Genomic DNA, 17,054 nt, shown 5'->3' on the forward strand with positions numbered 1-17,054 from the left:
TTCGGATGTTTTCGCTATGCCTATGGTGAAGTTGCCCTAAAGCAGTTCAGATTACCAGTCCTAAATGAAATGCATATACAAATCTTTCACTATTAACAATTAAGCCATATAATAAACAGATTATTGACCTCGCTTATTCTATCTGTACTGTGAAATATCAGACCGAGGCTTTTTACAGTACAGACCTCACGCTCGGTTAATAATCAATTATTATTCGCCGAATGTGAGGTGAATATCGCTGAATAAAAACCAAGAAGTCAAGGTTTTTATTTAGGGGTATTCACCAAACCTTAGGCAAACAAATGCTGCGGTCTGACCTCTTTTTGCGGCCCTCCATTAAATGGCCACTCACTATTTAACGGTCACATATCAAAGTGCCGAAATTTTTGTAATATAACTACTACAAGCAATATTCTCTAAGAGCCCTAAAGCTCTGTTAAACGGCCTCCTCTATTTGGCCGACGCGGCCGTCCAACCAGCAGAATTCCAAATTAGATTGATTTTTGCCTTCATTTAAAGCAGCAGTGCCACCCACTGCGCATCGGTTCTGCGCGTGAGTTAACTTGAAAAGGTTGGGTGGGTGAACTTTTTCATGTTTCGAATTTCAATATGGCGTCTAATACAGGCGCCATGCACGGAGGGTCGAGGTGAAATTCTGGCCGAAAAAGGGCATTTTCAAGATTACTTTGAAGAACTCTGAACCTTATAAACTGACATTGATATTCTAGTTAACTCCCACTGCAATTAGTCAGCAGTGGGGAAGGGGGATGTTTTGTAGGGTAAAGTTTTCCACGCTAGGCGCGGGAAAAACTCGAGTAAAAAACTTGAGATCAGTGGGAGCTGTACCTTTTTGCATTCCGCTCGCTCATCGATATCGTTTTTTGTTTTGTATATTTGAATAACAGCTGGGCATTTTGTTGTCGCTGTCGTCTAAAAATTGCGGGCGCATTTCTTCAAGAAGAATTTTAATTCTTCGAACGCCAAAAACATGTATTTTGAGGAGCTTTTCCTCCTTTTTTACTGGTTTGTTCATGGAAATAAAAGGGTGTATTCAAAGATTACGTTCCCGTGCTTGCATACAAGGGTATAACGGCATTCTCGCGTAAATATTTGCGAAGGATTTTTATTTACAAATGGGCGACAAGTTAAAGTATTTCACTCATTGTCAAAGTTTCAGGACCAGGTTACAGCAGTATGCAAACAACGAATTAACCCTATTTTACTCTTGACAGAAGCTGACATATTGTTGTTTCCACATGTGTGTTCATTAATCTATTTGTCCCTTCTCACGCGAAATAATAAGTACCTTAACATGCATTTTTCTATAGAAATAACACCTTTTCCTCTTTCGATTTCGTGAAAACTGACCTTTGCCTTCAGTTATAAAGTATATTTTATGAAAGTTAAATCATGTTTTGTGTTATTGAAACATTAGCCACTCATGGGAAAAATGCTCTAGATGTTGTAATTTCACAAACCACTTATGCTCTGAAAATGCCATGTTGTAACATACTTACAAATTTCCTTCTGTATGAGTTTGTTATGATGTAAAAATTGCTGCAAAAGTGATTTTAATATGTCCAAGTATTGGTTGTTATGAATTATGAAAAGTCCTATTGATTTGGTAAGTTTTAAGAATCTAACTGCAAACTCTAATATGGGCATGCTTGCTTTGTGAAATTATGTCATGCTATGGCACATATTTAAAAATATTTTAAAATTTTTACCAGTGCCTCTCTCCGAAACATGGCTTAAAACTATCCATATTGTTCAAACTTCATAAAAAAATTAGTGGGCATGCTGAGAAAAATGCGCACAATACTTATTTTTGTCTGTAAACAAACATATAAATTAGCCTGTGGATATGTTACTTCCTATTTCTGATCATTTAACTAGAGTATAATAAAATTATTTGAGCAAAAATTTAGTATAACATTGCTTGCATCAAAATACAATAATGGGGAATCTTTAGAACCGTTTATGACATGATCTTTAGTACCTTTAGACCTAGAGGAAAAGGTGTTATTTCTATAGAAAAATGCATGTTGAGGTACTTACTATTTCGCGTGAGAAGGGACAAATAGATTAATGAACACACCTGTGGAAACAACAATATGTCAGCTTCTGTCAAGAGTAAAATAGGGTTAATTCGTTGTTTGCATACTGCTGTAGCCTGGTCCTGAGACTTTGACAATATATTTACGCGAATATTTACCTTCGCAAATATTTACGCGAGAATGTCGTTATACCCTTGTATGCAAGCACGGGAACGTAATCTTTGAATACACCCTTTTATTTCCATGAACAAACCAGTAAAAAAGGAGAAAAATCTCCTCAAAATACATGTTTTTGGCGTTCGAAGAATTAAAATTCTTCTTGAAGAAATGCGCCCGCAATTTTTAGACAGTGACAACAAAATGCCCAGCTGTTTATTTGAATAATATGTTTGAATAAAAGGCTTAAAAGGCAATAATCATTTTCCATCGTAACAGTAAATGTATTGTGTGTATGCTTAAACAGGGCATAATTTTTAGTTTCTATACATTAGTTATAGAGTGTATAAAGCCCGGAAGCAATTGGCAGCAATAGATAGGAATTACCATCTCAATATTCCAATTGCTAAAAGTATAAATTATTTGTCAAACTGTATATACAAAAACAAATGAAATAAGGGTGAACTTTCGAAATATTTTTGTTTATTGTATCATCGTTCTCTGTATCCAACGTACACTCCACTCACAGATGGGTAACGCTGCCCTATCTTTAGTACTACACATGAGGGGAAAACTCGCCGATTCCCTTTACCAAGATATTCATGGCAGGCCAAAATGGACTGTCTATAAGCAGCTTTACGAAAGACCCTTGTGCTGTTGTCTTAGCGGTCATATCTAATGTCGCTTCTATTCCGAATGCATAGTTCAAGGACGCCGGGATCCAAACATATCTTTGAGAACCATGATGATGAGGTTATGTGTGTTTTTAAATTGCAGCACTTGTTCTTAACATCTTGAGGCTATAGGCCTACAATTAAAACATACACAGCAAGGAGGAACTTCACCTTCCACCGTTGAGCTAGTACCTTGTGGCTGACTAGGGTGCCTTTCCTCGCCAGAACCTCCTTCACTTTAGTAAGACTTTCTTGTTGTTCCCCAATTGGCCCAGACTCCTGCTGAAACAAATCACCTGCACGAAAATCAAGGTCATCCTCTGCCATAAGGAGGGTATGGGTGTAATCCATGCTCCCTATTCCCCTTCTCAGACTTCTAATTGCCAGTTTTCTAACCATATCCTCATCAAGCTTATGGTTAAATGCCTGTGAATTCGACAGTGTGAATGCATTTCAAATAATAGGCATAACATTTAACGAAGCACCAATTATATAAAAACAAGAAGGGCATTGTTGTGTATCAAATGTGTGAAAGACAAGCTTTATTATTCTAACTGCAAAACAATGAAAACATCATAAACATGTCATTGTAATAATTGCCATATTAGTGTTTAAATTATTTAATAGAAATTTAAAAATCTTTACATCATTAATTTCTTCCCCTCTTTGCAGTTCTTCAGTTTCTAAACTTACTGTTTCGCTTTGTGTTAGGCCGCGAAAACTGGCTGCCTCGTGTTTGGACAGCGTGGAGATCTGTCTCGCTGCGCTCCTTTGCTCACGCAACATATCACTATATGTCTACCTCCTCCGCAGGCGCTAGGGAGCATTTCGGGCAATTTCGGAAAATGCTGGTTGCAAGCGAGGGTGCCTGCTTACTAACGTTTTCAAGATGGCATACATCGAAGTTAATATAATCGACAAGAAAAGCAAAGATAACAAAATTATTGGCATTAGCCCTGCTCAAACATTATGTAACTATAAAAGATAATAAGATTTTTCTAATCCAAATCAAAAACAAAATGTTCACTCAGTGCCAACCATGGTGGCATCTTTTCAGAACTCCCCAACTCCACTATGTCTTGTGACTCGTGTCTTTGGTTTTAATGATGACATGTTTTAACGCCAAACCAATGTTTAGGTGATACCAACATGCACCTCCCCGGTCTGTTAATTGTGACCCTATTGTCCACAGATTTGTTGGACATAACAACCCTATGCCCCACTGCAAAATGCAAGAGCTTGCCCTCTGCCAATGAAATCAAATAGCCCTACATTTAAACCTACTACAGGACTAATTGGTCTTGGTATATGGTTCTATTAACTCAATTGGTCTTCGTATATGGTTCTATTAACAGGAAAATATCTTTTGTTTTGAAAGTATAAAGAAATAGAAAAAGACATATGGCCTGAGCTAATTGTTGTGTCGTAAATGAATTAACAAATATTGTTGTTGGTGGGTAAAACACCATACAGAAAAGACTGATTGTTTTAAATGACAACAAGCCAATTGCCAAACATGTGGTACGTCCAAATCAAGGCACCATTTGAAAGATAAACATTATCATTTTATCATAAAGAACATTCACAATGTAAATAGCTATAATTTTTACTACATAAATAGAAAGTACTATAGCGTCTTATTGTTCCCTTGTTCTTTTTTGTCTTTTGACTTTAGAGAGATTATTGCAGAAATCTATACATTCTATACATAAATATCAATCTATACATCTCCACATACATCTTTCAGAAAACGATACATTGAGAATATTCACATCGCTATCGCTATAGACAATGCTTATCGCAGATTTATCGGTGCTTGCTGTCGAACTATACGGCCACAACGCCCAAAAATACCGTTTCATGTTTCAGAGGATCAAGTTTCTGCCGAATGTAATTCGAAACAAATCGAAAAATAAAATATGTCATTTGGATGTGGTTGACTGGTAGATCTTGGCATACTTTAAATCTAAATAATATTTCTTTGTATTTTCTATATTCTCATCTAAATATTACGTAGGCCGTATATCGATTCCTTTTTTTTGTTTGCCGTATTCCCATAATATTTTTTGTCAGCAAGTCCAAAATTAACCCAGCTTGCGTGAGAAATTGCCCTGAACTAAGGATGGACGAAATTTCAACGAGATTTTCTTGGATTCTCGATTTTCGACACATTCCCGATTTTCGACATGTTATATGGCAGGCCCTTCGTCTCTCGCTTTTGTTTCTAAATTTCTACCCGCAAATTATCACTGCCCGCCATATTTGCCCGAAAAGGGCCTGCGGGGGAGGTCAACTATATCTCATGTTGAATATACTACCAACAAATGAAAGATTAATAGGCATATTTGTTTTACTAACATACCCTATTCTTGCGCGTTCATGCACGCTTGCAGCAGCTTGTGGCACATGAACTCTTGCAACTGTAAAGGTTAACCTGTGTAGAGTTAAAGCAATTGTTTAGGCTTTTCTGTTACATGAGCGTAAATATGTTTACCTCACTTGATGACACCTCCATAGCTCCGCTTCATAAAAATTAATCCCAAGTTACGATTGTGTCCAACAGATTCCGAAGATAGAATGTTTTGCAGAACCGATGCGCAACGGGTGGCACTGCTGCTTTAAGTGGTCAGCCCGTGGGCTTTACTTTGTGTAACATTTTTAATCGAATTCCGTTCCAAATTATGAAAAAATGCTCGAATTATAGTTGGAATTCGTCTAACAACGTGTAATTTTCGTCGAAGCGTTTTGTCGACGTGGTGTTTTAGTGTTTTAGGACGTAACCTAAAACCATAGTATATTTAACTCTCATTTTCAAGTTTTCTCCAAAAACAAGAACATTTAAGCGATGATGTATTCATAATCTGTTTGTGACCATTCAAATATATAAAAATAGAAGTACTTTCAACCTTCACAAATTGTATATAATTGTGTATACAACTGTGTTGATCACAACACTCTTACTATAGTAAAGGTGTTAACGTATTAGTTAATGTAAAACTTGATATGTCTGTTTTAATTTTTTTAAAACAGGAAGAAGATCCTAAAAAGAAAAAGACTCTTTTGAATATGTCTCAGAAGGAATTTCAAGATCCTTTATCAAGGGCAAAGGAATCAGCAAAACCTGCTGTTGAGGTATCATTTTAAGAAGACGTTTGTTTCAATTTTTAAATCGCAAAGTAAGGAATACATAAAAACACGAAAAAGCGACAAAAATCATTTCGAGATATAAATTTAGTCCGCAGTTACGTAATTTTTGCAATACATTGTTTTATTCTAATTGCTGTAAATAATTCTTTAACCGTTTGCTCGCGTTTAGTCAGCATCACGTATACATTTTGCCTTTTTATAAGTTTTCATTTCGGATCAACTTTCAAAAAATTGACTCCTGAAATTGATTGAAAGGAAATGTAAAAGATCCTTTCGGAGAAAGAAACTGTGATTTAAATGCATGGCAAAAAATCAACGATTTTGAAGTCTTTTTTTTAACGGGTTAATGGCAGCTTTTGTTTTTTTTTAAAGCACGCATTTGGTAAGTTTGATATGTAGATTTGTCAACAAATGTATGACAACTCTTGAAGGACTTCAATTATATGACTGGGAAGCCTATCGTTCAATAGATACGAGTACAATAACACTTCAGTGTTGGAAATCACTCTTAATTGCTTCAAATAGGCGAGGGGATTTTTCATGCATGTATTTCTAGTTATTGAGTATTATACAATTACTTAATGGTTTCCGTATTTGGATGGCCTGATCCAAACACGCGGGAATGTTCCGAGAGTTAAGAAAAGCGCGCGAAAGACGAGCCGAAGGCGAGTGTTTTGCGAGCTTTTCTTAACTCGAGCAACATTCCCAAGTATTTGGATCAGTTCATCCAAACACGGAAACCATTAAGTAATTGTTTTATAAAATAACAAACCATAATAAATTTGTTTTTAAATTCCCGCGAAATTTCCGTGTTTGGATGGCCTGATCCAAACACGGGCTTCAACCAATCAGAACACGCGTTATATACATGTTATTTTATAATCTGTATTCGTAAAGCAGTTCGTTTTAGGAATAACTTGTTTGAACATTGTTCTTTCTTATTTTTTCAATGCGCTTACCAGATAATATTGTAATCATGCAATGCAATAACAAATTGCGTTTTGTTAGCGATGTGAGGGCTAGAATGGACGACTTTCCCTATCGCAATGCATTATGGTAGTTTGGTAGCAAAGCGTGCGTGAAGTGGCTTTAAGCTTTGTTTCAAGTAATCTGCTGTATATTTCCCTACAACTACTTCCAACATAAAGAACACATGGATGGTTGTTTGTTTGTTTGAGGATTTTTTTTTTGATAAATTCCGTGAAATTCCAAGCTTAAGAAACGTTACTAATTTTTTTACCGTTCTATCATCTCGTTGCTAAAATTTGAAAATGGCGGAAACCTTTTTTTTTTTCCTTCCGACCTCCCAGCACTTAATTTGGATACTTTTGTTATATACAAACAACCATAAACACTCCGATATCATTCAAGATTTGAGATGTTTGTTCCCAGTGTTGCGCAATTTATCAATATTTCGTAAAGGCCTGTAACGCGCATTTTGGTCACATCGAAAAGAATTGTTAATGAGATGATAATGAGGCTAATGAAGCTTTTTAAGCTCATTAGCTATCTATTGTTTGAATTGCATTCGTCGCGATCAATATGCAACGAGGCCTGAACTCGACGACTATCCAGCAAAGTAATTACATTCGCTATACAGGGTATATAAAAAAAGAAGAGCAATCGACTCAAATCTCATGAATAGCAATTTTTGACAGTTTATGACAATTATGACAATTATGACTATTGGCGAATTAGGACAGTTTAAATATAGTAGCCACACGCATGACTCAGCACAATAAATGTCTGACGTAATGTCTATACACCTGACTGTATAAATGGATTATATAATGCAATGATAATGCCTTATACTGGCATTAATTCCCAGCAAAAAATACACAAAGCAACAAATCTTAAAACTTAAATTTAAACAATTCATATGCAAAATGTCAATTTCTTATGTTAGTTTCCCACGTTGCTTTCACAGTACTGTAAACAAATATTGAAAAACACTATATACGGTGATGTGGGTATCCTGGTTAAATATAATAATAATATACAAACTAGGTGCAAAAGTATCAAAAGAGTCCACCCATATTTCGTCCAGAAACCTCCAGAAAATACAACTGGACAACTGCACAAATGAGAAAATTTCATTATGGTACTAGGTCCGCCCGATGCTTTATAACTACGCTCAGGAAAGCAAATGCGAAATTATAGCGTTTTTCTAAGACTCCCAAAGTGTTAGTTATTAATTTGCATTATTTTGCAAGACGATTTAGTTTTTCGTAAATTGATGATATATATGTTTGCCTATTTCATATTTAGGGAAACGGCTACTTTTATCAAAAACAACCACTTCCCCAAAACCAAACTACAGGGAAGAAAAATAAGAAAAACGCCAAGAATTCCACGTAAGTTGCCACTATATGTAACATTCGTGATCTTTATCAAATTTGATCGATACGGCGCCTTTTTTTGAATATATATATATATACATATATATATATATATATAATATAATATATATATATATAATTATTATATATATATATTATATATATATATATATATAATTTATATTGCTTATAAATTAATAAATGTTTAATATTTTGCTCTTGATATTTAGTCAAACCACTGTTCCTATGGTCACGAAGGAGAAAACTCTAACCGTTGTTTTTCATGCAGCATTATCTGATAAATTCGACTGTGATGGCGACACGAAGATTGTAATCCGTGGAGAAGAACCGGGGTTTGGCGGTTGGAATGAGCTTGGTGTGCCTATCAGTACAGTAGGGTAGGTTATAATTATTATCGAGTGCAGTTGTTCTGTCATTTCAATTCTTATAAATATTCTTTATATACTTCATACTGTTGGGTAAAAGTTATTTTCATTTCTTGAGACAGCTGACAAGAGTGTTCAATTAGCAATAAGAGATCGATCACTTAACGATACCGTGTATTTTTCTTTCGTCAATTAATGCACAGTTATTTGGTTTCGATGTGTAATTAAAAACCATATTATATGCACATGATTAACGAAAGAATTGGCGCGCTGGAAGAAACTAGATCGCGCCTCAATCGATCCGTATATACTACATTTTAATATACAAAATCTATCTTGAAATGAAGATAAATTGTTGCCATCATATACATGTAGTTACACTTGTTTGACGAAGAGATATTGTGTATGCGTGAAACCGCTTTGCCTGAGCAACAAAAAATATAATTCAATAGTGACAATATCGCGGCTAACGTAATTGAGTACTTTTGAGTGTAATTTTTCCATGCTATAGCGCTTTTCTAGTAAATTTCAACAATCTACCATGTGCACAGCAACTTTTTAGCTCGCATCAGATAGAACAAATAAATATTTGGAATTAGCTACAGTATAATCTACTCTGATAAAGGAAGCATCGTATATTGTTAGCTCGCCTGCACTTTAGTGCAAGAGAGCTATTGCTATAGTCTTGGCGTCCCCGTCCCCGTCCCCGTCCCCGTCCCCGTCCCCGTCCCCGTCCCCGTCCCCGTCCCGTCCCCGTCCCCGTCCCCGTCCCCGTCCCCGTCCCCGTCCCCGTCCCCGTCCCCGTCCCGTCCCCGTCCCCGTCCCGTCCCCGTCCCCGTCCCCGTCCCCGTCCCCGTCCCCGTCCCGTCCCCGTCCCGTCCCCGTCCCCGTCCCGTCCCCGTCCCCGTCCCGTCCCCGTCCCCGTCCCGTCCCCGTCCCCGTCCCCGTCCCGTCCCCGTCCCCGTCCCCGTCCCCGTCCCGTCCCCGTCCCCGTCCCGTCCCCGTCCCCGTCCCGTCCCCGTCCCCGTCCCGTCCCCGTCCCCGTCCCCGTCCCCGTCCCCGTCCCCGTCCCGTCCCCGTCCCCGTCCCCGTCCCCGTCCCCGTCCCCGTCCCGTCCCCGTCCCCGTCCCCGTCCCCGTCCCCGTCCCCGTCCCCGTCCCCGTCCCCGTCCCCGTCCCCGTCCCCGTCCCCGTCCCCGTCCCCGTCCCGTCCCCGTCCCGTCCCCGTCCCGTCCCCGTCCCCGTCCCCGTCCCCGTCCCCGTCCCCGTCCCCGTCCCCGTCCCCGTCCCCGTCCCCGTCCCCGTCCCCGTCCCCGTCCCCGTCCCGTCCCCGTCCCCGTCCCGTCCCCGTCCCCGTCCCCGTCCCCGTCCCCGTCCCGTCCCCGTCCCCGTCCCCGTCCCCGTCCCGTCCCCGTCCCCGTCCCCGTCCCGTCCCCGTCCCCGTCCCCGTCCCCGTCCCCGTCCCCGTCCCGTCCCCGTCCCCGTCCCCGTCCCCGTCCCCGTCCCCGTCCCCGTCCCGTCCCGTCCCCGTCCCCGTCCCCGTCCCCGTCCCCGTCCCGTCCCCGTCCCCGTCCCCGTCCCGTCCCCGTCCCCGTCCCCGTCCCCGTCCCGTCCCCGTCCCCGTCCCCGTCCCGTCCCCGTCCCCGTCCCCGTCCCCGTCCCCGTCCCCGTCCCCGTCCCCGTCCCCGTCCCCGTCCCCGTCCCGTCCCCGTCCCCGTCCCCGTCCCCGTCCCCGTCCCCGTCCCCGTCCCCGTCCCCGTCCCCGTCCCCGTCCCCGTCCCCGTCCCCGTCCCCGTCCCCGTCCCCGTCCCCGTCCCCGTCCCCGTCCCCGTCCCCGTCCCCGTCCCCGTCCCCGTCCCCGTCCCCGTCCCGTCCCCGTCCCGTCCCCGTCCCCGTCCCCGTCCCCGTCCCCGTCCCCGTCCCCGTCCCCGTCCCCGTCCCCGTCCCCGTCCCCGTCCCCGTCCCCGTCCCCGTCCCCGTCCCCGTCCCCGTCCCCGTCCCCGTCCCCGTCCCCGTCCCCGTCCCCGTCCCCGTCCCCGTCCGTCCCGTCCCGTCCCCGTCCCCGTCCCGTCCCGTCCCCGTCCCCGTCCCCGTCCCGTCCCCGTCCCCGTCCCCGTCCCCGTCCCCGTCCCCGTCCCGTCCCCGTCCCGTCCCCGTCCCCGTCCCCGTCCCCGTCCCCGTCCCGTCCCCGTCCCCGTCCCCGTCCCCGTCCCCGTCCCCGTCCCCGTCCCGTCCCCGTCCCCGTCCCCGTCCCCGTCCCCGTCCCGTCCCCGCCCGTCCCCGTCCCCGTCCCCGTCCCGTCCCCGTCCCCGTCCCCGTCCCCGTCCCGTCCCCGTCCCCGTCCCCGTCCCGTCCCCGTCCCCGTCCCCGTCCCGTCCCCGTCCCCGTCCCCGTCCCGTCCCGTCCCCGTCCCCGTCCCCGTCCCCGTCCCCGTCCCGTCCCCGTCCCCGTCCCCGTCCCCGTCCCCGTCCCCGTCCCCGTCCCCGTCCCCGTCCCGTCCCCGTCCCCGTCCCGTCCCCGTCCCCGTCCCTCCCGTCCCCGTCCCCGTCCCGTCCCCGTCCCCGTCCCCGTCCCCGTCCCCGTCCCCGTCCCCGTCCCCGTCCCCGTCCCCGTCCCCGTCCCCGTCCCGTCCCCGTCCCCGTCCCCGTCCCCGTCCCCGTCCCCGTCCCCGTCCCCGTCCCCGTCCCCGTCCCCGTCCCCGTCCCCGTCCCCGTCCCCGTCCCCGTCCCCGTCCCGTCCCCGTCCCCGTCCCCGTCCCCGTCCCCGTCCCCGTCCCGTCCCCGTCCCCGTCCCGTCCCCGTCCCCGTCCCCGTCCCCGTCCCCGTCCCCGTCCCCGTCCCCGTCCCCGTCCCCGTCCCGTCCCCGTCCCCGTCCCCGTCCCCGTCCCCGTCCCCGTCCCCGTCCCCGTCCCCGTCCCCGTCCCCGTCCGTCCCCGTCCCCGTCCCCGTCCCCGTCCCCGTCCCGTCCCCGTCCCCGTCCCGTCCCCGTCCCCGTCCCGTCCCCGTCCGTCCCCGTCCCCGTCCCCGTCCCCGTCCCCGTCCCCGTCCCCGTCCCGTCCCCGTCCCCGTCCCCGTCCCCGTCCCGTCCCGTCCCCGTCCCCGTCCCCGTCCCCGTCCCCGTCCCCGTCCCCGTCCCCGTCCCCGTCCCCGTCCCCGTCCCCGTCCCCGTCCCCGTCCCCGTCCCCGTCCCCGTCCCCGTCCCCGTCCCCGTCCCCGTCCCGTCCCCGTCCCCGTCCCGTCCCCGTCCCCGTCCCCGTCCCCGTCCCCGTCCCCGTCCCCGTCCCCGTCCCCGTCCCCGTCCCCGTCCCCGTCCCCGTCCCCGTCCCCGTCCCCGTCCCCGTCCCCGTCCCCGTCCCCGTCCCGTCCCCGTCCCGTCCCCGTCCCCGTCCCCGTCCCCGTCCCCGTCCCGTCCCCGTCCCCGTCCCCGTCCCGTCCCCGTCCCCGTCCCCGTCGTCCCCGTCCCCGTCCCCGTCCCCGTCCCCGTCCCCGTCCCCCGTCCCCGTCCCCGTCCCCGTCCCCGTCCCCGTCCCGTCCCCCGTCCCCGTCCCGTCCCCGTCCCCGTCCCGTCCCCGTCCCCGTCCCCGTCCCCGTCCCCGTCCCGTCCCGTCCCCGTCCCCGTCCCCGTCCCCGTCCGTCCCCGTCCCCGTCCCCGTCCCCGTCCCCGTCCCCGTCCCCGTCCCCGTCCCCGTCCCCGTCCCCGTCCCCGTCCCCGTCCCCCGTCCCCGTCCCCGTCCCCGTCCCCGTCCCGTCCCCGTCCCCGTCCCCGTCCCGTCCCCGTCCCCGTCCCCGTCCCCCGTCCCCGTCCCGTCCCCGTCCCCGTCCCCGTCCCCGTCCCCGTCCCCCCCGTCCCCGTCCCCGTCCCCGTCCCCGTCCCCGTCCCCCGTCCCCGCCCGTCCCCGTCCCCGTCCCCGTCCCCGTCCCCGTCCCCGTCCCCGTCCCGTCCCCGTCCCCGTCCCCGTCCCCGTCCCCGTCCCCGTCCCCGTCCCGTCCCCGTCCCCGTCCCCGTCCCCGTCCCCGTCCCCGTCCCGTCCCCGTCCCCCCCGTCCCCGTCCCCGTCCCCGTCCCCGTCCCCGTCCCCGTCCCCGTCCCCGTCCCCGTCCCCGTCCCCGTCCCCGTCCCCGTCCCCGTCCCGTCCCCGTCCCCGTCCCCGTCCCCGTCCCGTCCCGTCCGTCCCCGTCCCGTCCCCGTCCCCGTCCCCGTCCCCGTCCCCGTCCCCGTCCCCGTCCCCGTCCCCGTCCCCGTCCCCGTCCCCGTCCCGTCCCCGTCCCGTCCCCGTCCCCGTCCCCGTCCCGTCCCCGTCCCCGTCCCCGTCCCCGTCCCCGTCCCCCCGTCCCCGTCCCCGTCCCCGTCCCCGTCCCCGTCCCCGTCCCCGTCCCGTCCCCGTCCCCGTCCCGTCCCGTCCCCGTCCCCGTCCCGTCCCCGTCCCCGTCCCGTCCCCGTCCCCGTCCCCGTCCCCGTCCCCGTCCCCGTCCCCGTCCCCGTCCCCGTCCCCGTCCCCGTCCCCCGTCCCCGTCCCCGTCCCCGTCCCCGTCCCGTCCCCGTCCCCGTCCCCGTCCCCGTCCCGTCCCTCCCCGTCCCGTCCCCGTCCCGTCCCCGTCCCCGTCCCCGTCCCCGTCCCCGTCCCCGTCCCCGTCCCCGTCCGTCCGTCCCCGTCCCGTCCCCGTCCCCGTCCCCGTCCCCGTCCCCGTCCCCGTCCCCGTCCCGTCCCCGTCCCGTCCCCGTCCCCGTCCCCCGTCCCCGTCCCCGTCCCCGTCCCCGTCCCCGTCCCCGTCCCCGTCCCCGTCCCCGTCCCCGCCCGTCCCCGTCCCCGTCCCCGTCCCCGTCCCCGTCCCCGTCCCCGTCCCGTCCCCGTCCCCGTCCCCGTCCCCGTCCCGTCCCGTCCCCGTCCCCGTCCCGTCCCCGTCCCCGTCCCCGCCCCGTCCCGTCCCCGTCCCCGTCCCCGTCCCCGTCCCCGTCCCCGTCCCCCGTCCCCGTCCCCGTCCCCGTCCCCCCGTCCCCGCCCTCCCCGTCCCCGTCCGTCCCCGTCCCCGCCCGTCCCCGTCCCCGTCCCCGTCCCCGTCCCCGTCCCCGTCCCCGTCCCCGTCCCCGTCCCGTCCCCGTCCCCGTCCCGTCCCCCCGTCCCCGTCCCGTCCCCGTCCCGTCCCCGTCCCCGTCCCCGTCCCCGTCCCCGTCCCCGTCCCCGTCCCCGTCCCGTCCCCGTCCCCTCCCCGTCCCCCGTCCCCTCCCCGTCCCCGTCCCGTCCCCGTCCCGCCCGTCCCCGTCCCCGTCCCCGTTCCCGTCCCCGTCCCCGTCCCCGTCCCCGTCGTCCCCGTCCCGTCCCGTCCCCGTCCCCGTCCCCGTCCCCGTCCCCGTCCCCGTCCCCGTCCCCGTCCCGTCCCCGTCCCCGTCCCCGTCCCCGTCCCCGTCCCCGTCCCGTCCCCGTCCCCGTCCCGTCCCGTCCCCGTCCCCGTCCCCGTCCCCGTCCCCGTCCCCGTCCGTCCCGTCCCCGTCCCCGTCCCCGTCCCCGTCCCCGTCCCCGTCCCCGTCCCCGTCCCCGTCCCCGTCCCCGTCCCCGTCACCGTCCCCGTCACTGTCCCCATCCGCGTCCACACTACATGATAAGTAGAATGTTAAGATGCCACTTTTATTTTCCCATTATTTTCAACTTATCTACTTAAGGAGTCTATTTGTTGCAAAAGAACCATTTACCAGGGGAGTGAACATTATACAACAAAATATAATGATAAGGTCAATGTTAACATGCTATATTTTTTCTATACTTTGGCTTTACATCAGAGAATCATTATCAATATAAGTCATCAATATGCATTGTGACTATTTAGTGCCATTTGGTACGCATTTATACAATAATAAAGAGAGTTTTGCTCAAAATTATCAAATGATAAGGTGAATGTTAAGCTAATTAGCATAATGATAAGGTCAATGTTAAGATGCTATATTTTTTAAATATTATGGCTTTACATGGAATCATATAAATATAGTCATCGATATGCATGTGTAACTATTCAGTGCCATTTGGTACACATTTATACAATAATAAAGAGAGCTTTGCTCAAAATTATCAAATGATAAGGCAAATGTTAAGCTTATTAGCATCATGATAAGGTCAATGTTAGAGTTATCCAGAGTTATCACGCTCATTACGATTTTCAGGGCTATTGTGTAGCCCTGTTTTTTAGTTCAAAGTTGTAGCTGAATCATATTTAACGAAAGTATTTGTACAACCCTAAGCCAAATGAGAAACTTTCAAATATTTTCACCTGTATGCTACCATATGTTTGTATTGTACATGTACAATTATAAATTATGAGATTGTGTTGTGACATGCCGTATCAAAATTCAATCGCTTAATATAGAAATCATTCAGGGAGTGAATATATATAAAACATAGTCCAACGTTAAAGTTTAAAGAATATTGTCAGATAATTCGCAATTACAAGCTTTAGCACATAAGTATTTATAAGTAGAAAGCCGATAGGCTCGGAATGCAAAGGCAAATGGCAACGCATGTGACATATATTTGCATATTATTTATGTAGATACACATGCAAATATATTATTAAAGCCAGTTAAATTGTAGACAGGGCCCTATAAGATTTATGTACATACCTTTTCGTTGTTTGATGCATAATCCTTTTTTGTGTAGATATAAAAATCCAATCTTGTCTTTTTCATAAAGCTAGGCGCACACACGACGATTTTAGTCGGCCGATTCCTGTCTAGATTGTCTAGATGGATGTTTTCATCAAAATGTGGCGACTGGCGATCTATACTTGGTCAGATTAGACCAAGTAGACTCGCGTACACGCGCGAGGCGCGAGCGCCGCGAGAAGGAAAACATGTCTGGGCAAGGGCTGCCTATATGTCTAAACCTGAATGGACCAACTACCGTAAAATCGTTGTGTGTGCGCCCGGCTTAAAGCAGGGCCTTTTGCCTGGTCCGTTAACTTACCTGTTGATATCACGTGCGCGGATTGCGAGAAACGGAAGAAATATTGGTCACAAATAAAACTAATGTAATTCCGAGGCCAGTTTTGGCCAGTAATTCTGAGGTCACAACTAATATCTGAAGTTTGTGCTTAATATTACCTTCCAAAGCGGATTTTAGCCTTGTAGTTTCTAATAAAAAGATCGGTAATTTGTGCTTCATACAGATACCTTTCATACATTCCTTATTCTAGACAAACAGTGCAGGCGAGCGTTAGGTGGTTTCAGCACCTCTCTGGTTGCATGAGCAATCAAAATATTGGCAATAAACTTCCTGTTTCATTAAGGTTAATGTTTAAACTAGTTCGTGATAATTTTTCTGGCAGAAATCAAACTGTATCGCGAGATATCTTAAGGGTTTTTTAATCATTTTTACTTGTCTTATTACTCCGGCGTCAGCGACGGAGTTGAAAATTCGCCTCGGTTTTGTTTTGTTTTTTTATTTGTTTTTTTATTTTTTTTTTTATTTTTCGTCGTCGCAAGTCTGAAATGGCGCGAAATATACTAGTATTTAAAATGTGTATGTGATTGGATTTATCTATGTCCCAGTCTTGTCTCCCAAGAGTTTTGGTGCACAGCTTTGGCTAATTTTCCGATGCGCGATTCGATTTCGCTCGCATGATACGGCAATTCCTCTAAGAGGAACAAATAAACCATTCTTTTCATGCTGTTCGATTAAGTTTAGATTGAATTTGGGTAAGAATATATTTAATACATGTAGATTCTGGTCCTATTTTAGTAATATCGCTGCTATTTCACCGTTTAACAAGATGATGTGGTCGTGTATGGGCGCTTTGACTCGTCATAGTTTGCACAGGATTGAAGATTTAATATAACTATATAAGCGCGAATTCCAAAGGCAAAGTGTAAGACAAAGCGAATGTATCATGCCGTTTATTTACATTTTTGAACAATTGAACTTCTATACTTTTTAAAGTACGATGTTCTTCTGAATTTCGCGATCGAACAACATTTAGGTTCGCAAGGCATCTAAATGAATATGAACTGTATTTGTAATAGACAACAGTCGGGTGTATACTAAATTTACATAGAAAACGCCAGGAGTGACAGAGTGTTGCTTCTAACACATGTGACAGAAAAATCGCGTGAAATCTCGAGATTCTACGATAAGACACATAGATAATTTGGACGGTATTTTCATTAAACAGAGAGCTAGGAAGAAGCAACGCTGTGCTGCATGTTTATGTACAAACATCTCTTATGTGAATATGAAGTTTGGTACTTAAAGGTGAACTGACACGATTTTTTTTAAACAGTTTTGAATTGCACCATATGCGATTATTACAGCT

General features: G+C 49.0%; 1 protein-coding gene across 1 annotated transcript in view; it reads left to right on the forward strand.

Moving 5' to 3' along the window:
• The window catches only part of LOC114541491, a 41,603-nt gene that overhangs the window by 14,344 nt on the left and 10,205 nt on the right, over positions 1-17,054 (forward strand). Inside the window, exons 5-7 of the mRNA XM_028561407.1 lie at positions 5,918-6,019; positions 8,303-8,388; positions 8,604-8,771. Of these exons, the coding sequence (XP_028417208.1) occupies positions 5,918-6,019; positions 8,303-8,388; positions 8,604-8,771 (356 nt within the window). The remainder of the gene's footprint in view (positions 1-5,917; positions 6,020-8,302; positions 8,389-8,603; positions 8,772-17,054) is intronic.

The sequence above is a fragment of the Dendronephthya gigantea genome, unplaced genomic scaffold (genome assembly GCF_004324835.1).
Source record: "Dendronephthya gigantea isolate DGI-Jeju-01 unplaced genomic scaffold, DenGig_1.0 000295F, whole genome shotgun sequence".
Taxonomy (NCBI): domain Eukaryota; kingdom Metazoa; phylum Cnidaria; class Anthozoa; order Malacalcyonacea; family Nephtheidae; genus Dendronephthya; species Dendronephthya gigantea.